Source organism: Misgurnus anguillicaudatus, unplaced genomic scaffold, assembly GCF_027580225.2.
Source record: "Misgurnus anguillicaudatus unplaced genomic scaffold, ASM2758022v2 HiC_scaffold_29, whole genome shotgun sequence".
NCBI lineage: Eukaryota > Metazoa > Chordata > Actinopteri > Cypriniformes > Cobitidae > Misgurnus > Misgurnus anguillicaudatus.
The window spans coordinates 12,005,552-12,030,045 of record NW_027395279.1 but is presented as its reverse complement, the minus strand read 5'-3'; the positions used below and the strand labels follow the sequence as shown (position 1 = coordinate 12,030,045).

Here is a 24,494-nt window from a genome sequence, read left to right as displayed (position 1 = left end):
GCAAAGTGTGTCCTCTGCCTGTGAGAGACAGAGTAAACATGCGGTTACAAACTCAGAAACACAAACTAATGTGACAATAACAAAGGACTCATAATGATGTGCCACGACCCATAAAACACTAAAGCAGTTTAACGATGGTATTTTAAAAACCGTAGTAACCACGAATTTACCATGGGCCTACAGTTTAACCATGATTTTTGTAATGAAACTACAGTAATACAAATGCTAATCAAAACATGGCTTTAAAAGTACAGAAGTATTATTTCTACTTATCTTGTCTGCGGCAAGTGTACTGCTAATAAAATCACGGCGTTGATTAGTCTCTAACTTCTTTAGTTTGAGTAAACGTGCACTGTAAAAAGAATCCTGTGAAAAATTGCAGTAAAATTAAAATTACTGTAAACTCTTTTAAAGTAATAATCACAGTACTGTATTTCATAACTACTACTGTAATAGGGATTACTGCATTTATTTTGTGTACTGTAAAATGAAGACACTGTTTGTCACTAAAATGCCATTTATTTTATCACTTTAAATTACAAAAATTCATAAATTAAAAATAGCATAGCATACATTTTTTGTGTTACATTTTTTCTGTGAACATCTCAAAACTTTTCTGAACATATACATTTTTTTAAATATGTTAACATTTTTCTGTGAATGTTTCATTTAATTTTAACACTTTTCTGAACATACAAAAACACTTTTTTTCTGAACACACAAAACAATCAATATTTATTAAAAAGTTTCTGGTAAATTACAAATGCATAAAAGTTAAATGATTTACATTTACAGCAGGATTTCAAACCTGAATATTGTTTTTCTCCAAGACCTTTTTTTCAGAAATATTATTCTTTTAAATCTGGACATGAACTAGTTGACTTCCTGGGCTGGACTCTACCCTGTAATGAAAGAAATTGACTATTAATGTAAAAGCAAGACAGATGGGTTGATGACATATACATAAAAGTTTACTTCGCAGTGATTTACTTTTAAATAAACAATTTTAATTTTTTTATATGCTCTGTTGGTGATTTGTGGAGTTTACAGTTTACAGTTAGTGATACAACAGTGAAATTTATGGTAAATATTTGTTAATTTGTGAATGGAAAAGTATTGTTTCACTCGACGCGCCAAACACATATTTTGAAATGACGAACCACACACATGATGGGCTACATACATGTTGTGACAAACGCCCTCGAAAAAAGAAGTCACCGGCTGCCACTGTATTAGACTAGCTGTGCTGCTTTTCTACCTTTTGCATGGCGAGTTAAATTAAACGTTTGATATTTAACAATAGCACAACAGTTCATTTAAAAAAAAAACACTTTAAGAAGTATTTTACTAATCGGGTAGTTGGTTAAAGAATGAGTACTCAAATATTTGTTCCCATTCTTAGTCAAAACTATATAAAAAAACAAATAAGTGCTTACCTCTGGATAAATCCCAATGTAGTGGCTGCCTCATACATAGTATGACGCAAAAAGGCTAGAGCAGAAGTGAAATCACAACCGTCACTCAATTGAAGGAGAACTCAGCACTCGATGGAAAGCATCCATTTTTTGCCCTCAGATTGGACTCTCCTAAAAAATATTAAATAAAAGTTGACATTGCACAGTATTCAATCTGATATAGTTTACTATTTTACATAAGCAAAATTAATTGAAAACACTAGCCCTACATAACTACCTCTTTCTTTCCTATTAGATCAATAACCACTAGAGAATTTTGGAATATACGTGCAAGATGACATAAAACTTTGTTCACACAGTGACTTGATACAAATACGCTTTATAGATGAAGTAACCCCTTAAATTGGCATCTATTATGTTGAGTGCTGGGATCATACCGAGCATGATGAGCCTTGGAGTGCTTAGCATGGAAATCTGGGCCTCAGCATCTGCTTACTGTAGGTGGAAGTTTCCTGTAACACAAAATAAACAAACAAAAAAATAACTTTTAGAAATCACAAGTACAATATTCATAAGAGTAAAAGTGTGTCAATACTGTACAAAAATAACTTGCATCAACCAAGAGAAAAACAGCTTCTTCCTGTTGCATGGTTTCTGTGCACTTTAACATGTTTGATATATTAATTTATACAACAGTTCTTTCTGGTTCTCGAATCTGATTGGCTAAGAGCTATGCGATATTCTACTGATAATGGCAGGGCCGGAGTGGGACTCATTTTCAGCCCTGGAGTTTCATGCCTTAGACCGGCCCACTTTAGTTCACGACTGACTATTAAAATAATATCTTTAAACCCTCAGTAGTATAAGTCTGCAGTAGTGTACTGTTCTCTGCAGCCTTGCAATTCACTGTATTTTTCAAATATATAATTTCATATTCCGTGCAAATGCAGTAAACAATTATAATTTTTGCCATAATTATGCAGCCCTACCATAAGACCATAATATTACTAAAGTAAACTTATTCAAAAACTAAAGGAAACAAATGTGTTTGTATTTTCCTCTATATTTCTATTTCTAAAAAATGGTGAGTCTTGAGATTAACTGTTGGGTTGATAACGTTTGGAAACCCCTGATATACAATACACAAGCAAGATTTATCAAGTAGGCCTATGCATTGGAAACAAATGGAAATAATCTGTATCTTTTTTTTTAGTACTTAGATCATGTCTATTGCTAAATAACGTAGGCCTACATTGTGTTAAAAAAAGAAAACATCATGGATATACTTTTGAAACTAATGAGTTTTGCATCAAATAGATTTTTGTTCCTCTTGCAATAAACGATGAATAATGACTATTCATAGAGAATTCATCTATGACTTGGATAAAAAAAATACGTTTAGAGGCCAGCCCGTTTGTATTAAGACGCGCTCAAGTTTATTTAAAATATAATAGACGCGCGGCCGGCAAGCGCACTCAAAAGACGCGCTCAAGTTTATTTAAAATATAGACGCGCGGCCGGCAAGCGCACTCAAAAGACGCGCTCAAGTTTATTTAAAATATAATAGACGCGCGGCCGGCAAGCGCACTCAAAAGACGCGCTCAAGTTTATTTTAAATATAGACGCGCGGCCGGCAAGCGCAATCAATATAGACGCGTCTGAAACAAAACTCGTGTTCAAGTAAGCGCTTTGAAAACCAGAAGACAGCGGCACGTCCTGCGTTTCCCATGCGTTTTAGATGTCAATGAACCCTAATGCAAGAATTCTTCCAATAAGTGGTCGGGACTCGGGACACAATCAACTTGTGCATAAAGCGGCGGGGACATCTCTCACCCGCAAATACGCGTCTTCCCGGTGGCATGACAAAACCGGCCCTCGTGGCCAAAAAAAAACAGACCGGCCCACCGGGAATCCTCCCGGTTCTCCCTATGGCCAATCCGGGCCTGGATAACGGCACAGTAACCGCTTCACCTTTCGTATCATTCCGCCACCTAGTGAATGGAGGTCCTTTAAACAGGCTCATCTCTGAATGGAAAAACTGCACGCAAACACAGACAAACACAGATGCGCCGACTCATTAGTTCACTAGCTCGTTAGGGTTGCTGCGGTGACAGAATTTTCCCACCGGTTAATCAGCACGTGACAAATCCGATGATACCGATATCACCGTGTGGGAGGGGCTTATAAATGCTCATGCAGACGTGCGCATTTTACTTTCACTTTTGAATCACGCAACTGTTCAAATGCAGCGCTTGCATACGCCCGGCCCAATAAATATTATGACAAAAACGAGTAAGACCATTCAGTTGTAAGTGTTTGCTCTCTCTAACGAAACTAAATGATTTAATTACAAGAAAAATATCAAAACGTTGGTGAAAGACGGTGTCGCGGTGGGCAAGTGATCTAAACGGTGAGAGGATGAAGCACCAGTAATCACCGTTTCACAGACTATCGCGACAAGCCTATAACTCGTAAATCAGTCTGTGAATCCCAATCGGAAGCGACTATTCCGTCAAAGATCAGCGACTTCCATGTAACGGGACCCTCAGTGTATGTAGATAAAAAGTCTCGTTCTAAGTTAATTAACACATCACATTTCATTCATTATGAAAGGTCTTTATACACCCCTGATCATATAGTTTTGTATATTATTTTGCATTTCTGTCAAGAGATCCTTCTAAAAATTACACACTGCACCTTTAATGGGAGTTATGTCTTGTCACAACGTGTGGACGATTAACACTTGGAAAGAGGAATGTAAACTATTTTTTTCTGAAGCAATATCTCTTATCAGAACGCGAAAACACCGTGGAACTGCAGGTAAGCACCGCAGCTTTTAAATGTGGACATTGATCATTTATTTTATCGTGACGTGACTATTAAAACATGTTATGAGATATTGCCACTGATATATTTAAAAGCAGCATGCAAAAACATCTCTCTGACACTGATAAATAACCGTTTTATATAGTACTGACAAGAACAAGGTGTAATAAAAATCGAGTGCTCGTATCGCGTTAAGAATAAATGGGAAAGCATAGTAACATTGTAAAATTATAGTTTTATTAACTTTCACCTCGCGCCAAAACAATAACAAACACAAAAGACACTAAATATGAATAAGAAAACGATTAATAGTTTCATTATGACACCAAATACTGCTGATTTGATCTCATTTTGACCATCAAAAACAAACAAGGCCAACATGAGAGCCAGGGAATATCTGTCAGAAATGTAGCCCAGAGAGGGCGGTGGTCAGCGGGGCGAGTGAACACTGATGTCCACTCATGCTTTGGTTCTCATTCGTACCGAATCTCACTAAGCAAACGTTCAAACAGGCGCTATCTTTACCAATCGACTGCAGATTTAAATATAATACATATACATTCTCGACTGAACTAGTCCTAAAACTACACTTTGTGACCAAGAAACGGTAAAACAATCGTGAAATTATGAAAAATGTGTGTTATGCTTTCTTTCGAATCGGCCCGCTCCGTTTCCTCAGGCAGCAACGTAAGCGAGCAAGAGAAAAAAATGTGAGATTTAAACGAATATCGCGCCAATAAATACAAAAATACACACTTTTAAATTAATTTTGGTTCACAATGCTAACGCTATAATTAAATTAAAGACTGGATAAGTCTTACCTCATATCTCCTCAGCTGCGTTTTCTTTCAGCTCGAGAGACTGGTTTCAGCCTGCGGACTGCGGAGGTCGCACTCGCATACGTCATCAACCCTGGTTTATTTAAGTTAACTGACCATTAGATTCGCAAGTCATAAGCATATTAAACAATTTACTATTAACTAAGAATACCAGTCAACTTTATAATTGTTAATATTCTGAAACAAGCATTGAGACACGGCCAATTACTATTATTATTAAATTATTATCCTTCTCTAAACTAATGACGTTATAAAATGTTGCCAAACTAGAAAATATATCGAAATCATGCAGAATTATATATTTGTGGTAATAAAATTACAAAATGCACACACAAGACGGTGAAGTGTGCTGCTCATTCTCTCTCAGTGCACTCTTAAAGTTGAACAAACAGACTTTACAAGAGTAAACTTTGGAATTAAATTAGCAAATTTACCTTTCTGAAGTAAAAATTCAGATGAAAGTGTGGAATCTCGTAGCTTTCCTTGGCTGAAGAAAAAAATCCTTTAGAAATTGCTGTATTGTGATTCACAGGAAAAATATTTTTACTGTAGAATTTACCCGCCGTTGAAAAAAGACCATGATGCTTTGCAGATCTACAGCAACATGCTGTATACAAGTTCTACAGTAAGCATTTGCTCATTTTACAGTAATAATGCTGTGAAAACTACAGAAATTTGTTACAGTGTGTTCATTTAGTTAACTAAATGCCATTTTAATACTGGCGAATTAAAAGAAAACAATAATTTGCACATACCATAACTTTGATCCAGCCGCATGTCTCTTGTCTGATTCAGCTCCACTTCAGTCTGCGTCTGCGATTCAAGCTGATGACGCAACACATGCAGGCGAGTTGTATACGCCCCCAATCCCTTGACTCCATACAATAGTTTTTAATTGATAATAAAAGTTTTTAGGCATATTTAAAAACTGCAGGATACCTCAACTTAACGCTACCGTACAAGTTAAAATGGTTCAGTATGTTTATTTGATCCTTTACCCGCACACTCGTTCTCTCTCGCCCACACTCGGTCTCTTGAGGTGCACTACTGCCACCAACTGGACTGGAGACTTCAACCAGCTTCCGTTTCAACTGAAATGCTTTCACACAACATACTGAAATGCTTTCACACAACATACTGAAATGCTTTCACACAACATACTGAAATGCTTTTCAGTTGTGTGTGTGTGAGAGTTTTCAGTTGTGTGTATGAGAGCATTTCAGTTGTGTGTGTGAGAGCGTTTAAGTTGTGTGTGTGAGAGCATTTCAGTTGTATGTGTGAGAGCGTTTCAGTTGTATGTGTCAGAGCGTTTCAGTTGTGTGTGTGAGAGCGTTTCAGTTGTGTGTGTGTGTGTGAGCGTTATATTTTCAATTGTATGTATGAGAGCATCTCAGTTGTGTGTGTGAGAGCATTTCAGTTGTGTTTGTGAATGTAATATTTTCAGTTGTAGCCTATGTGTGAGAGCGTTTCAGTTGTGTTTGTAAAAGCATTTCACTTGTATGTGTGTGAGCATTTAATTATAGTATGTGAATGAATTTGGTTTCATATGTGTATGTGAGAGGAAAAGTACATGTATATGCATGGTAATTCTGAAGAAAGTCCCTAGGGGCACCTCATAAATTCATGTCCGAATCCATGCATGCCATTCATGTCCGTGCGCGTCTGTTTTGCCTTGTGCAGCCGCACACAAAGTACAAGACAAGTGACGCCACAGGATTGAGTTGGTTTATGAAAACATGACGAGACTAAAGTAAGTTTCTAAATAATAATGATAATCTTATTTTCACCCGATCACTATTGACGCATGTGATGGAGATCAGAAATGTTTTGTGCAAAGCAGGGAAAGGGAAGCAAAAATAAGAGATGATGAGTTTAAGGGAGGTAAGACACATAACATCTTACCCTGTCAGGTCTCAAACATTAGAGAAAAAATCTCAGGAAAACCTCTGTCAATAGTCTATAAAATTGCATTGTTCACATACAAAAACTGAGTTAGCAATAACCATAGCTGTCAAGTTTTGGATTTGAAAATAAGGGAAATTTTCCGGCGCCCACCACGAGCAGTCCTACCAACCCAAACAAGCTCCAGTATTCCTAACATTTTAAGACTGGTGCTTTAGCCTAAATGACAACACAAAATTGTATGTATAAGGGGTGTCAAACTCATTTTACGCTGAGGGCCGGATGGAAAATAACGCCACAATGTGAGGCGGATAATTTTTTTTAAACCATAGTGTGCTGATAATTGTGTTAAAATTAACTAAACAAACTAATTTATTAGCAAGAAAACTAGTGAAACACACAGCTCTGTGAAAACTACATTTCATAAGTCACACTCTTTCTGTACATACACACAAATTTGCATCTGTACAAAACCCACTGGCATTAGGTTGAAAAGCCTTAATGTAACTTTTTTTACATTATACCTTAATAGCAAAATTATGTATAAACCATTCACTTTTCTTTGTAATGAGAACATCCATTTAGAAAATGAAAAGGTTAGATGGGGCAGTTGCCCAAAACAAAAAGGGCACTAAGGGGGGTGGTACTATTATGGTTTTAATAAAGTATTATAAATATATGATGTTTTACTATATTACTAGCATTAACTTAGACACCAATCCACTTCGTGTTTTCCCACCCGCTCCGCAGCATCTCTGTGTGCACTCTCTGCCTGGAGAGTGAAGACGACAGTTTCTGAAGTTCGTTGCATTAACAGGTAGATTTATTACATTATATCAGTTGTTAAACCGCAGAATTACTCATTTGGATGTATTTCTTCCGGTAATGATTTGCTGTCGGTGTTCTAAAAGTGCTAACAACTTAGCAAGCAAACAACAACAAAATAACCACATTCTTAGTATTATCGCTTGTCTAATGGATTTAATGTTCCCGATCAGATCTAAGTTAATATAAACATTATAGTTGCTGTTGTTGGTACAAAAAAAAAACACCAAAATAACGACAGAGAAGGGAAAGAGAGGCTGCTAGGCAGTTCAACATTGCAAACATGGATTCAAAGCTTTATCAAGCCAGCAGGTAAATCATATAAAATATTTATTGTCACACTTTAATTCTTGTTATTTATTATATTTGCCATTATAACCACTTGGCGGAATCTGTGGATCTTTTGCGTGAGGCTAGTGACAGAGATCAGATGGGAATGTTTTTTATTACTCCGCCCGGGCATTATTATTTTTGTATAACGGAGGTTAAAATGCGGGAGATTTCGGGAAAATATTAATATGGGAGGACGGCGGGAAAGGAGGGTAAAATACGTAACTTTCCCGGCCAAAACGGGATACTTGACAGGTATGGAAATAACTAAGATAGATTTTTTTAGTAGCAGTTATAAAATGAAAATATTCTTAAAAATAAAAAAAATAAGTTATTAATCATTGTTATGTAAAATGCAAATGTGCATAAAAAATTTCTCTGCTGTCATTATTTCCAAACATTTTATGCCTTTAAACATGTTAATGATGTTAAGTATATGATGATACTTCAATTTTTTAAATACATGTTTGTCTTTCCCAGTACTTGTTGCAATGTTGGAATAGTTGGTTAAGCAAAGGAAATTGTATCTTGCACACCACAGGCTTTCAAGAAAAAGTAAAAAAAGAAAAAAAAATGGGGGGCCCGTGCCCCAGTAAAGCTTTATGTCTAGCAACGCCCCTGTCATAACATAAATTGCCCTCTTATGGGCGTTTTCCCGGACAGGGCTTAGAGTAATCCAGAACTAGGCCTTAGATCACTTTAGTTTTTACAAACAAACCTTCCAAAAATAATACAGGTGTATATCTTGAGACAAACCAATGGCATGTATATATGTTCAGATGTGTCAGTGCAAGGTCTTTATAAATTAAGGCAACCCAAACATCATTTTAGTCGGGGACTAGAGTAAGCCCTGTCCGGGAAACCACCCCATAATCTCCTAAAGTAAGGTGAATGCCCCTGGACCTAGTCTGTCTATTGATAAGCACTTAGTGAGGAGGGTAGTAACATCCCAGCAAAACCAAAACCCCTAAATTCGCTACATTAGGGACAGATTGTTAACAGTAAGTTTAATTTATGTCATCACACATTTTCCACATACAAGATTTTTATATCTGTACAGTAGATAACATATACTTTACATTAGATTCATGTCATAACGTTTTCAGTAATTCACATCTGCAGGTAACTGAAAGAAAACTGTGATTATAAATTATATAATGAAATATTTTTTCCTCAAATCCCATTTAATTTCTTCTCAAGTTTTATTTTTAATTTTTGGGATTCTAGTTTTAATGGTTACATTTCTGTAATCAAAAAGCAAATCTTATCATATGAAAACATTAAACAAATACAATTTAACATTTTTGTGTGTCCTTTAAAATGCAAATGAGCTGATCTCTGCACTAAATGGCAGTGGCGTGGTTGGATAGTGCAGATTTAGGGGTGGTATTATCCCCTTCTGACATCACAAGGGGAGACAAATTTAAATTACTTATTTTTTACATGCTTGCAGCGAATGGTTTACCAAAACTAAGATACTGGGTTGATCTTTTTCACATTTTCCAAGTTGATAGAAGCACTGGGGACCCAATTATAGGACTTAAACATGGAAAAGGTCAGATTTTCATTATATGTCCCCTTTAAAATGACACACAGGCAGATGTATTTTGGGTGTCACTACAACATGTAATGATATACAGGAGACAAGAACAACGACATATTAAAGTTGATTTATTAAAACATGGATTAGAGAACAGCAAATATGGCAGATGATATGATGTAGACTGATGATAGTAGATGATAACAGTAGATAGAAAATGACAACACATTAAAGGAATAGTCTACTCATTTTCAATATTAAAATAAGTTATTACCTTAACTAAGAATTGTTGATACATCCCTCTATCATCTGTGTGCATGCACGTAAGCGCTGGAGCGCACTGCGACGCTTCGATAGCATTTAGCTTAGCCCGATTCATTCAATGGTACCATTTAGAGATAAAGTTAGAAGTGACCAAACACATCAACGTTTTTCCTATTTAAGATGAGTAGTTATACGAGCAAGTTTGGTGGTACAAAATAAAACGTAGCGCTTTTCTAAGCAGATTTAAAAGAGGAGCTACATTTTATGGCGTAATAGCACTTTTGGGAGTACTTCGACTCGGTGCAGTAACACCCTCCCTCTCCCATTATGAGAGTGAGAAGGGGAGCAGACTTTTCAGGCGAGTCGAAGTACTCCCAAAATGTATCAACAATTCTTAGTTAAGGTAATAACATATTTTAATATTGAAAATGAGTAGACTATTCCTTTAACACAGATAGCAACTCCACCACAAACACTCTTCTTAGTCACAGTACAAATAGACAATACCCTTTCCGGTTGCACTTTATTTAATAGTATGTGTACTTACCTTGTACTTACAGTATAAGGTAAATATATGTTGTACTTTGAGACAAATGTGTGGTACTTACTTTTGAGTTTCTACATAGTAATTAAAGGGTATCATTACTGTACTTACCAGTGGTACATCCTTGGTAGTTATTATGTAACTTGGTAAGTACTAGGTAATACCAGATAAATACTTATATAGTGTATGTATATTGTAACTAACAAGAAACACTACTGTAATTATAAATGTACAATATAAGTATTAAGTACTTACAGTCAACTGTGAGTTAATGACAGGTACTTATAGTGTAACTATATAATAACTACAAATTGTAAGTACATTGTAGGTGTAAAGTTTATACTGGCCAGTGTACGTTAATGACTAGCACATATATTGTATGTATTCTGTAAATAACGAGAAACACTAATGTACTTATAAATTGTATACTGTACATAGTATGTATTAGCCTGACGTTGCCATACTCAATTCTAGTCAGAATTTGAGTCTGATACCGCTCCATTGAGCTATAATTATGAGGCGTGTCTCAACCGAAAAATGCCTCTGCACTCAATTGGATAGACCTACGACCAATCAGAGCAACCGAGTGTGTAACGTATGTTGAAATTACGTCTTTGCAGCCTGACCGAACTGGTAGTTATTCGCTACAATGACACTAACAATGTGATTATACCGAGTTAGCGAATGTACATCAACACCTATTATGTTTACAACATTTCGTTTATATCACAACATGAAGTATTTACTAAGTCATAGAGTAAGACTATCTCTTACCATTTGTACGTTAGGTGAACTTCATCCACGGCGATAGCCATTACGTTTGCTTGAAAATATTGGAGCCTAGCATGTCCCTCCACTCAACCACGATTCCGGGCTTCCGAAAAGAAGCTGGCAACGACCGCTAATTATATCCATCTCGTCGTGCACGCTGAGTTGCATCGCCGTGATAACGTTAGCCATTTCAGTTGCGACCAACTTTTGCCAAATAGGACATCAACAAATGCCCTGCTCGCGTTTCTCTGTTCCTCTTTTAAAATCAATGCTCTGTCGATATCTTTTAGTACAGACTCAATGTCAGAATCCACACATCTGAACTCTACAGCGGCAGCCATTCAACACACGCGCTCTTTGGTGACGTGGTTCATTACGTTACTGTTGATTATCTGTCCATCATCGTATAAAGCCCGCCCTGACAATTTGATTGGTTCGACCAGCATTTGTTCTAAAATAGTAGCTCCTCAACGCAGAAACCCCAGACCCATCTTCCCGTTTACAAAATCTTGTGGGCGGGGCTAAGATGGGCTGGCACCCAGGCTAAGTATGTATATGATTAGTATTAAAAATGATACTGATGTGGCATTTTTATACTCTGTATCTTTTTCATTCATTGTACACTTTAAACCCAAGCATTGAATAATGTACGCTTTAACTACTGGGTACATTCACTAGCACGTCCACAGTAACTGCTTGGAAACAGGACTGTAAAAAAAGTGTTGCATTTTACACAGTTATTACAAGGACCTACCTCTAAGATATAGCTAACAGAGTTATATTAACTAGTCATACCATAAAATAAGTAAGCAATAAGGTACGAGAGGCTGTGCTGTATCGTGAGTAAGTAATGGCTGAAGGGCGTTGTTAGGCACGACGCGAAGCGGAGTTACTTCAGCCGTTACTTATTCACGATCCAGGACTTGCCTCGAGTACCTTATTGCTTTTATAAAACGGTTACCACACAATATTAAAGTAAAAAAAAATATTAGTGCAACTTTCATGAAGTTAAATCAATAAAAGCATTCCTTCCGCTAGAAAAATTGTCCCTGACTGCGAACAACAACATGAAAGCTCAAATAAAAACAACAAACTGTTCTCAGACTTTGTCTCATTATATGTTTATGTGTTGCTAAGGGTGTTGCTAAGGGCGCAGTGATATTAAATAGAACCGTTGGGTGAAGCGGTCATAGCAGTGTTTTATCATGAATAAAGCACACCTATTGACCAATCAGAATCAAGGATTGGAACCAACCGTTTTATAAGATGCATTATTGAGTTTAAGGGTATAATAAAGGACAAAGATAATGAGTAGAAAATGGCACATCAGTAATGTTTGTTATCAGTTATCTTATACAGTACGTACACTATAAGAACCTGCCATTAATTACACAGGCCTGTAAGTACTATACACTTACCATGTACCTACAATTTGTAAGTACAGTACTGTTTGTTATTAGTTATCATATAGGTACACTATAAGTACATGTCATTAATCCATTTTTCACGTCTCCTCCTCAATTTCAATTCTCAATTTTTCAGGTGTCTAAATACTCTATCAATACATTTTAAATGTTTTTATTGTCAGTTAACTGCAATCAGAGTCATGGCTTTGTTAAGCTGCTGGTAGAGAATAAAGATCATAACTCCAGTACTATATGTGGTCTGAGGTGTCATCATATCCACTTGTTTGTCCTCCATTTTGTCTTTGTGTCTTGGTCTCCATCTTGTTTTGTAGTACAGTTGAAGTCTTATCCTCATGACCCAGCCCTGATTGTTTGTGCCTCTGTCTCGTTAGCCATAATTAATCTGTCTATATACAGTAGTTTATACCCCTCTGTTGTTTGTTGTTGGGATGTTTTTGTGCTCTGTGGTTCCCTGTTTTCTTAAATTAAACACCCATTGCACTTAAATGCTCCCTTGGTCTCATCTCTGCTACAGTATCACTGAATCAGCCAATCAGAGCATATTTGACATTTAGATCCAGATGTTTGACTCAAACAATCTGCAGCAGAAACGAGCAATCATTAGCAAAAACAGAATATGTTCTGTTGTATTTTAAAGTGTTAGTGTTTTAAGATTTGCTGGCTGATATGATGAAGATCTTTTGACTTTATACTGACATCTGTGTGAATGAAGCATCCCACAGATCTTGTTGCATATTTATGTCATTGTAGAAATAAACTCTTCACATTCATAAACATTTGTACAGGATTCATTTATTCCTCAGATGAAAGTTTCTGATAACATGAAGATTACAGAGATGAAGCTTTTTCAGTTCATGTGATCTTAACATTGAGATATCAATGAGAATCATCAGATCTGTGTAGGGCTGGGCGATATCGCCAAAAAATATCATGGAAATGTTTTCTATATCAGTCGATATCAATAGCTATCATGATAAATCTTTATTCCTAAAATTTAAAGGCAGATTTTTGCTTCTTAAATTTGAAAAAAAAAAACTTTTAAACTACTTTTATTCAGAACATGACAAATACAAATACTAAAATATTGTTTTACTTTTCAGGCATCTTTATTAAATGTTAATATATTTGTTATGAAATGAAAATTTCTGACACAGAAAGCAGAAGGCTACTGTCACTAAGACTCAAGACAAACTGCTTTAGGTTTCTATATACTGATAAACAACAGTTTATGTTCGCGTTATCTGCATCGTGGAAATTATAGGGCCCTACTAATAAATAAATACCTTGGCTCATCTTACTCCACTCCTTTAGTCTAACTGACACTGATTGTAAAGTTTACAATGTAAACCAAGAGGTCTAATGGGGGCAGGTAAACGCAGCACGGCAGGTACTGCTGTCTTACCTCTCCTAAATCATACTGGGAAACCACCAGGATATTATAAAATGCGACATGAAATCTGGGTGCCTCAGAGATTTAAAGATGTTGTTAAAATCAATACACCTTTTTGTCATATTACTTTCGTGATGCAATTGTTTCTCTTGATGGCCACACAAATATCGGGGAGTTTGTGTTCTGCTTCTAAACGTGCACAATTGGATTCACCTGGTGAATTCGCTGTTGGCATGCCGGTGGACTCGTGGAGCCAGTACATCCTATACTCAAGAGTTTTGGATGACGGTCGAGCGAGGCGCGTGCAAAGTGAGATGCATGGACACTCTACAACTGTGTCAACAAAGCCGGGACCAGCCATCGTGCTTTGCGCTATACTTCTTTTGTGCGGGGACGTACATTCAAATCCTGGACCGAGGGTTTCGGATATCTGTCAATCAGCTGACCCTGGCATCTTAAGATCGGCGAAGTGTGCGGCTTTAACCGGAGAAGAAACTCGAGGTAATATTCTTCCAACAAACATCAGGCCTGATAGTAATACTGCCCGAATGGCAATAAAATCGTTCCTGCACAGATCTTCAACAATTACCACGCAAACTGTATCTTCCATCAAACAGCAGCAGATGAAACTGTTCCAGACTGTAAATCATGCGATTGTGCTGTGGGACGCAAAAACGAAACCGAAAGGTATTTTTGGTGGACATCTGAACATCCGGAGCATTATTTCAAAGTCTGAACAACTTGAACATTTACTGACGGATTCAAATATTGATTATTTATGCCTCACAGAGACTTGGTTAACCTCGACAACTCCGCTATCTATTTTTAATATTCCTGGATACAATGTATATAGACGAGATAGAAAAAAAGGGAAAGGGGGCGGAGTTCTGATATAAAGATAGTATTCAAAGTCAGCAAATAGTCCTCCCGGAAAATAATTTGGAATGTGTGGGGGTAAAACTAACACTATCACCCCAAATGAGCTTTGCTGTTTTTGCAGTTTATCGCCCTCCTACTGCCACAAATGAATTTTATGATTACTTAAATTTCATACTTAAACAATATGGGAAAATGGAAGTTATCCTTATGGGAGATTTTAACTTGAACTGGCAAGATAAAATGCGTAGGAAAAAGCTTAAAGATATTGCACAAACTTTTCAAATGACGCAGATGATTAATAAGCCCACCAGAGTAACAAAATCTTCCCAAACACTTTTAGACTTAATTTTTACAAATAAACCCGATAGAATTAAAAAGACATATAACCTTATTACTGGGTTATCAGATCATAATCTCACGTTGGTCTCTAGAAAATTATCAAAAACACGTTTTAAAAATCTGAATTCTGTAAAGGGAAAATCAATGCCATTTATTGCTCCAAAGGACATGGCCTTTATTGAAAACGATATAAAGCAAATTAACTGGCATGACACCATTGGCAGTTTGCCTTGTGAGCCAGCTTGCGCTGAATTAATATCAACCATTAAAGGCATTATATTAAAGTATACCAGGGAAAGGGGCAAGAAAACAAATAAAAAATATAACTTACCCTGGTTAAATACAAATCTTTGGGAATTAATGAAAAAAAGGGATGCTTCTCTGAAAAAGTTTTTAAAATCAAAATTAAAATACTGATCATCTGATTTTTAGAAGCTTAAGAAATAAAGTTACACAACAACTTAGAAAGGCTAGGGCAAATTTTTTTCTTAATGTTAATAGTGAGGCAAAAGGAAATTCAAGAAATTTATGGAAGAGCATTGATAAATTACTGGGGAGGGAAAAACCAGCAAATAAACATTTAAAACTCAAGATGGATGGTTGTATCCAGGAAAATGATCAGATTATTGGGGAATGTTTTAATGATTATTTTATAAATTCGGTGCGAGAACTGAGTTTAAGTAAACCAATTACTCGATGTACACAACCCTTAACCTGTAATGATTCTTCTTTTTTTACTAAAGTTTTTCTTAGTTAACACAGGAAAAGTTGAACATGCAATTTTATCACTATCAAATAGTAAAGCTAAAGATATATATGGTTGTGATACAGCTTTTTTAAAACAATACAAGACATCTATTATGATGCCTTTAACAATGATAATAAACAAGTCTTTCAGTGAAAATGTTTTTCCTAGTGTTCTTAAGCCTGCCATAGTCACTCCAGTGTATAAATCCGGGGATACTCAAGTAGTTTCTAATTACAGACCCATTAGTATTCTCCCAGCTGTATCAAAGGTTATTGAAAAAATTGTTGTAGAACAATTAACAGCATATTTGGACTCTAAGTCCCTTCTCAATCCGATGCAATTTGGCTTCAGAAAAAAACATTCTACTGAAACTGCATGCTGTTATTTCATCGAGGAGATTAAATCTAGCCTAGATCAAGGAGGAGTGGTGGGAGCAGTCTTCTTAGATTTACGCAAGGCCTTTGATACGGTTAATCATGATGTACTAATACATAAATTGGCCAAATATGATATCTCTTTTAATGTTCAAAAATGGATAAAATCTTATTTGTTAGATCGAGAACAAAGTGTTCAAATAAATAGCAAATTGTCTACGTCTCTTGTTTCTACTGCTGGCGTTCCACAGGGGTCGATTCTGGGGCCATTGTTGTTTTGCTTATATATCAATGATCTGCCTTTGGTTTGCAAGGGTGTAAATATTGTTATGTATGCTGATGACACGGTATTATATACCCATGGTAGAAATGCAACAGACGTAGCGAAAAAGCTATCAAGGGTTATGAGCAAGGTCAGTAATTGGTTACAGGATTCATGTCTTGTGTTAAATATTGAAAAAACTGTAACTATGTTTTTTACAAACCGGTCTACACTTAAGACTTATCCAGAAGTTTTAGTAAATGGCCAATGTATTAAACATGTAGATAGATTTACATATTTAGGGGTAACTCTGGATCCAACACTTAGTTTTAAAGGACATGTTAAAAAAAATATGTAATAAATTAAAATTTAATTTAGTAAATTTTAGATACATTAGAAACTCTCTTACCACTGAAGCATCTTGTATTTATTTAAATGCAATGATTATTCCTCACCTTACGTACTGTATTACATCATGGTCTCTGGCATGCAAATCAGTTTTAAAACCATTAGAATCTGTGTTTAAAAACTGTCTCAAGGTCCATGATAAGGAAACTCGTTCTTATCATCATTGTCAAATACTTGCTAAATATGACATACTTAGCATGAATAATTTAATAAAACACTCAAATGTGACCTTGCTTCATAAAATCATATATGGTGCTACTGCTCCTCCTTTGAAAAAGTTTGTAACACTTTGCTCTGAAAATTCAGTGCGAACAACTAGAAGTGTAACAAGGGGGGAGTGTAGCCTTCCAAAACGTAAAACCAAATTTGGGAGTTCCTCCTTCTCATGTGTGGCCACGAGACAGTGGAATACCTTTCCCACTGAATATATTTTATGTACAGATTCTCACACATTCTCATCCATGACAAAGAGTTGGCTGTTAAATGAACAAGTTTGTACACATCGATGATATGATTCATTTGTGTGGGAGTATGCGTGTGTAAGGAAATGAGTGTTTAAAGTTTTATTGTATGTCATTATGCTTCAGATGTTACTAAACTGTGTTTTGTTGGAGGAGGAGATAGAAAGACAAAATTTGCGTGGATGGCTTCCATATTTCTGCTGTATTTTATTGTATTACAAAATTGTCTGTTTTAATAACAACTGTCATTATTTTATTTATTACTCTGTAAAAAATGTTATCCGTTATACCTGCCCAGGGACTACAGGTGAAAATTAGCAACTGTTCCTACAACCTGGCTCGAGACATGTTCTCTTGTTTTTTTTAACAAGTTTAATGTTTAATTGTGAGTTGTCCCTGTTTCAAATAAATACTTTCCATTCCATCCATAAACCAAGACCGCATGCGGCATCCGGAAGTGCTTGCGCAGCGTTACGCACAGTGCATAAACTTATCATTTTAGCGGTAACATTTATATCGGGAAAATTTCCATTATCGATATATCACCCAGCACTGTAGAATGAAGAATAAAACATATTTCTGTAATAATTCTGATATGCATATTTTTCAAAAATACAGTAGGCTAAAATAATTTCTTTATGTACAACTTTTCATTTTTGCCATAAATTGTTGAGTAATTGTTGTGAGTGTGTGTGCGTGTGTGTGTGTGTGTGTGTGTGTGTGTGTGTGTGCGCGTGTGTGTGTGTGTGTGTGTGTTTGTTAGGCTGCGCCCAACACTGATCATTTATATTTAAATAATCAACATGACTATAAATTGATGTATTTTACATACAGTAGGTTACAAAGGGTTAACAGCTTCATATTTAAACTGTAATAAGTTTTTCTCTTTGTTCTTTACAGTGTTGATTTCGAACATCCACTCAAGTTCTGAAGGTGATTCACTTTAATTTATTTATTACATCACATTTTCATATAAACTGACGTTACTGAAGTAAAAATAATCAAGATTTGTTGTGTAGTAATATTTTTTTGATAAAAACAGCTAGACTCACATTTGTTTATATTCAGATCAACCATCATTATGAAATGAAATCATGTTTTGGAGACAAAAAAGGTTAATATTAATTAATATTATATATGTACTGTATATATATATATATATATATAATAAAGTAAATACAGTATAATATAATACAGAAAATATTATAATATAAAATATTGTGTATATTTTATATATCAACATTATTATAATTATACTGCCCTACGTGCAGTAACTACGCAAACACTGAAACCGAGAAAAATGCCTTAAAGTTGTTTACACCAGCCAGTCAAACATGTTCCTGCAATTTTGGCACATGCTTTTCTCTGAAATGCGACCAAATTGACCTGGAGACTTTGTCACAAGACACAACAGATATCGCAAAGCCCATTTCAACCCTTAACTCAGTTTTGACCAAATGCGTAGTTTCTGCGCTTTGGCTTTGTAGAGCAGTATAAGCTACTAGTATTTGATTGTTATGTGATTATTGTGTGTGAGTGGTTTTAGTTTTTTTTTTCCGTACATTTTAGACTTTTTGATATGAACGTTTTTGTTGAATCCAGATTTGTTAGTGAAAACATCCGTATGCCCATCTCACGCACAAATTTGTGTATATGCATGCTTAATGAATAACACACCAGTGGCAATTGTTTGTCAAGTCATTATAATCTGAATTTATACATTTTTCTGAACTTATACATCTTGTTTTGTGGAGCAGGTGTTTTGATTATTATTCTTGAATGAATGACAAGACAAACATGCCAACATTCATTTTAAGTTTATTTTAATTTTATTAAATCAGTCATCTTATGAGCAGCAGTTAAATAACTTTCCGTCGATAGCTCCCGCACTGCAGGGGTTAAAAAATTGCGAGTGTTCTTTGGCCATTGTAACAACCGGCCAAACACAGCTTAGCTGATCTGTGTTTCTACTATCAATATGTATTGCCTTTTCATGCAGTGCATGAACGCACAAGGATCTTCGATAACTAAATCATGATAATTAATCAAATAAGCGGCGTACGAAGAACAGGCTCTCTGCTACCTATTTCAGTCATGATTGTAAACACACGTTTACCACAGCTGTAGACCAACTAGCATCCAGGACTAAAACTTTACATTTTATTGTAAATATTAAAATACCAAACAATGAGTCTGCTGCTTATACATTGTGTAATGTGTGTACTAAAGCCCTGATTAAATATTATATTATCTTTACAGCTTTACCCAAAATTACAGTGAGTGTAACACCAGAAGGTCCTGTGTTCATTGGAGAGACAGTTGATCTAAAGTGTGAGATAAATCAGTACAGTGACTGGAGATATCTGTGGATGAAAGACACAACTGAAGTGAAAAACTCTGGGCACTACACTGTATACAGAGACTCTCTCACTATCAATAGAGTTACTCAATATGATCAGAAGTTCAGGTGTAAAGCAGAGAGAGTTGGACGACCACAGACTACAGTATCAAGTTCTGCTGTTAATCTCAATGTGAAAGGTGAGTTTAACGTTGCTGTATAATGAGGAAATAAAGACAGAAGCATCTCATGTATTAATTATCAAATACATTAAGGGTGGGTTGCACCAACAGAGATTAAGTTAAGAAGAGTTTAGAGCTAATCTGAGGTTTTAATTTGAGTTGTGTTACATCACTTTTTAAACACTGATTAACAAATCTTAGATTAAACTTTAACCTGTATTAAAACCTTTATCTGCAAAAAAGCAACAACAAAAAAAACAGTTTATGCAGGCAAAAGAAATGTAGTTCTTATATTGAATTCAACCTGCATACATTGGCAGGGCTGGACTGGGACAAAAATTCGGCCCTGGCATTTTGGCCTAAATCGGCCCACACAACATACACGGCAAAAAATAATTTTCAAGAAAAAAAATTCTTAGTTTTTTTGTCTTGTTTTCAGTAAAAATATCTAAAAATTCTTAAATTACAATGCTTTTTCTTGATGGACAAAATGACCCAAGAAAATAAGTCTATTTTTTAGACCAAAAATATTAAATTTAGGTGGTTTTGTGCATAAAACAAGCAAAAAAATCTGCCAATGGGGTAAGCAAAAAATCTTGAAAATTTTTCTGAAACACTAAATGCAAGAAAAATTCAAGAAAAATTTGCTTACCCCATTGGCAGATTTTTTTGCTTGTTTTATGCACAAAATCACTTAAATTAACCATTTTTGGTGTAAAAACTAGACTTAATTTCTTGGGTTATTTTGCTCATCAAGAAAAAGCATCTTATTGTAAGAATTTTTAGATATTTTTCTGAAAACAAGACAAAAATACTAAGAATTTTTTTTCTTAAAAATATTTTTTTTGCAGTGTATAATTACAAATACCACCCATCTTTGCATGCCTTTACAAGCATTAAACCCAATTAATAGCAGGTAGAAAAGAGTGAGAGTTGACACAACAAACACTTCTGGAACGTGTTATTTTTTTAGTTTAGTTTAGTTTAGTTTAGTTTAGTTTAGTTTAGTTTAGTTTAGTTTAGTTTAGTTTAGTTTAGTTTAGTTTAGTTTAGTTTAGTTTAGTAATCCACACTTATGAATCCTAAAACAAGCTTCATGCAGTTGGCAAAATTTGCCATTAAATTGCTGACTTTTTACAGAATACAAGTGCTGCTTACAGTAATATTGAAAACTGATTATTACTTGCAGTACTTACAGGAAAGTATTCACTACATTCACTGAACTAAACTAGTGTGATTACAGTAAGATATTTTTACATTATCTGTCAAGTGTGTTGTTATATACAATAAACATATGTAAACATATCTCTTGGATTGTTTGATTTTGCTTGAAGAGAAATGATAAGTTTTGAAACTATTTTATTGCAGCTTTGTCACCATAATTTTGTGTTTTTGTGATAATTTTGTGTTTATCAAGGGGTATCAATCTAAACTTGTGTTTTGAAAGCAGTTCTGCTTACCACACACTGTAAAAAATGATTCTGAGTTTTAGTCAGGTGGACAAGTAAAATCATGTCCTGTCAACTTGCAGTGTCTCACTACGCACTAGGATGAGTTATAACAACCTCAACTTAAAGGGAAATTTAAAACTTTAAATAAGGTGTTCATATAACAACAAAACATAGGTTGTTTCAATTTTTTGCCTCATGCGCATGTGCCAGAATCTCTACGTCATAATGACGTACTACTTTAACGAATTTGAACAAGACGCGCCAGCGCCATTTTCTGCATGAGAGGACGAGATCGCTACACGAGTTGCTGATGGTAGAAAAAAGAAGACGAAGGAGCTCTTATTTGAACGACTACAGATGTATTTTTATAGTAAGTATACCCCGATTTGTTCTTTCTTTCATGTAAAAAATAGGCTTGTTTTGTTTGTGTATTGATTTAAGACAACTTGATTGGTAAGTTAACGTTAATCAGGAGCCACACGCACATTTTTGCTAGCTATGCAGTGTTAGACACCGAGCTGTTAGACACGTGAGCAGAAAGAGAAGTCGTCTTTGACTAGTGTAAGTTAATGTTGGTAAATAGATAAAAACGTGTACAGTTACTTAGCATGTTAATTGGTGTAAAATGGCCCAAAATAGCTTTTTCGCATGGTTTGAAGTTTTCAGGCACCGTGCCGGATCTCCGGCGGGCGGCGTTGGCTGCGAATTAAAAACAAATATATATAATATTATATTAATATCATTTCGCGTTCATGCGTTCACCCACAAATAGGATGAGAGAAACACATCTTTTTCTCTCAACCAAACTAAACTAGCCAATCAGAAGTAGAATGGGGCGGTCTTTAAGTGTGGTTGAGAGATCCAGCTGCAGGTACCGAGCGGAGACCGGAGATGTCACGTAGCAAGGAAACGTAGTCCGCAGGATGGAAAGTAAGTTTATAAAGAACAGGAAAGATATGACCTAATTGATAAAGCACTTAAATAAGTGGCGCTGGGCATGGATAGAAGGAATGGGCAGAGACAGGCAGCATATTAGAAGAAATTAAGAGAAGCAGGTGCTTGCATTTCAAATGCTGTCTCACGATATCAATATAAAGTTGCATTTGTGTCAAAACGTTTTGCTTGCATTATAATATTCTCTACGCACATGCGTTAACGCGCGCATCCACGTGAACCAGATCCCACATAATCCTGACAAAAACACACATTCGCTGATGGTTTCTGAATCTAATTTGCGTGTGTGCGTTAACGCGTGCGATTACAGAATAGTATAGACCCCTTCACGGTTCACGTCACAGGCAGTTTCCACTGCGCATGTCAGGGTCAGAAAAGCCATTACAGCAGATAGAGTTGCGTATTATTCGGAATCGTCAAAAATGCCTACTTACATCGTGGGCTGTGAAAATCGCACCAGGTCTTTTGTTAAGTTTTCGCGATTCATGCAGAATCTCAAAAACAAAAAAATACAACATCTGCAGCTGCAAGCAATTAACGTGCACACTGGGACAATGCAAGTATCAAAGAGGCTTGTGTTTGTTGTGTTCACTTCATTTGAGGTAAGTCATAATTTTTCAGCCCTGTTAGATTACATTATAAAGCCTGGATGGTATGAACAGTTTGACCCCATGCTGCGCGCGCACCCGATAGTCATTCAATGTTTACAAACTTTGAAGGGGTCTATAATGACACACTCGTAGATCTGGTTTGCCTGCATGTGTGTGTGAAACGCGTAGATCTTGACTGTAATGCTTTGCCAAAAGATTAATGCAAAAAACAAATGGACTTGACTAAATTCCTGGGTGTCTGAAAAGGCAAAGTCACATCATCATTTGAATTATAAACTGTAATGTTGCAGTATTCACTTCTAATTTAGGGTGCAAAGGTTGCTTGGTGTTCACTAATAAATAATAAATCTGTATTAAATGCCACCACTTATTATTCTATAAACATGTTTTAACCAATGGTGAATCTCATTTGTGTGCCCTATTATAACAATGCATATATGCAACCAAAGATTTATAAATTCCTCATAGATCTATGTCACTTATTTTTACTCTTAAAGTGCACTACATTGATTTAAGTGCACTCCTGGTTTAAGTGACATCAGCTGGTTACGTCTACTATTAAATCTTATTTTGGTGCTGAACAAAAGGTAACAAACAACTGTTGTTGTACCACATCACTGGTAATTTATTTACAACAAAAGTATGCAAAAAGTGTACATATTTGAAATTAATGTTTTTATTTTTTCAAGACAGAGGGAGGGGGTGAAAGGATAAATGAAAAGAAAAACAAAGGATTGAACCAATAAAGGAGGTACTTTAACCATCATATATTTTACAGACAACAAACCAAAGGATGAGGACTGCAGCATTGCTTGGGCTGCCGTGATACATGCGAGAGACTCCATCTAAATTCATGAAGATATGCGAGGTAAGCTGAAACCTTTAAGGCATTGTTTCCCAATCCTGGTCTTCGGGCACCCCCTCCCAGAAAGTTTTAGATGTCTCCTTATTTAAAACACCTAATTTGACTCATCAGCCTCCTTCCAAAATGGTAAACGTGTGTCCCTAACAAGCTGATGAGTTAAATCAGATGTGTTAAATAAGGAGACATCTAAAACTTTCTGGGAGGGGGTGCTCGAGGACCAGGATTGGGAAACACAGCTTTAAGGCAAAACAAGGGAAAATTGAACATTAGATCTCTTAATTTGCAGGGGTCTGGGGACTTTAAATTGTTTGTGAAATTGGTTATAAGTAATAGTACCATAATTTTCTTTTCATTCTACAAAGCCCAGTGACCATGATCAAGGGCGTGGTGATCGGAATCCTAGTGGTTGTGGAAAATGCGGAGCCTTTTCCAGAATTCTACAATGACGTTGCCCTGGTGATTGAGGAAGAAGTGGTGATGCGTCACCCTGAGTGACATACCTAATGCTTTTCTGAACCTGATTGGCCTGGTGTACGCATTAAACCTTGA

At 35.8% G+C, this 24,494-nt stretch overlaps 1 protein-coding gene and 2 long non-coding RNA genes across 6 annotated transcripts in view; 2 read left to right on the top strand and 1 right to left on the bottom strand.

Moving 5' to 3' along the window:
* LOC141362787 (obscurin-like) overlaps positions 1-24,494 on the top strand; it is a 537,091-nt gene that overhangs the window by 5,679 nt on the left and 506,918 nt on the right. For all 4 annotated transcript variants that reach the window (XM_073865032.1, XM_073865030.1, XM_073865031.1 and 1 more), the window contains exons 2-3: positions 18,445-18,477; positions 19,804-20,082. In XM_073865032.1, coding sequence (XP_073721133.1) covers positions 18,445-18,477; positions 19,804-20,082 — 312 coding nt within the window. The remainder of the gene's footprint in view (positions 1-18,444; positions 18,478-19,803; positions 20,083-24,494) is intronic.
* Positions 515-5,771, bottom strand: LOC129433720 (uncharacterized). The gene is made up of 5 exons (XR_012368470.1): positions 5,515-5,771; positions 5,063-5,153; positions 1,853-1,927; positions 1,437-1,586; positions 515-902 (listed from the first exon to the last, which is right to left on the bottom strand). It is a non-coding gene; the product is annotated as an uncharacterized lncRNA (long non-coding RNA).
* On the top strand, positions 21,544-24,321 carry LOC129430284 (uncharacterized). The gene is made up of 3 exons (XR_012368395.1): positions 21,544-21,885; positions 23,859-23,948; positions 24,308-24,321. It is a non-coding gene; the product is annotated as an uncharacterized lncRNA (long non-coding RNA).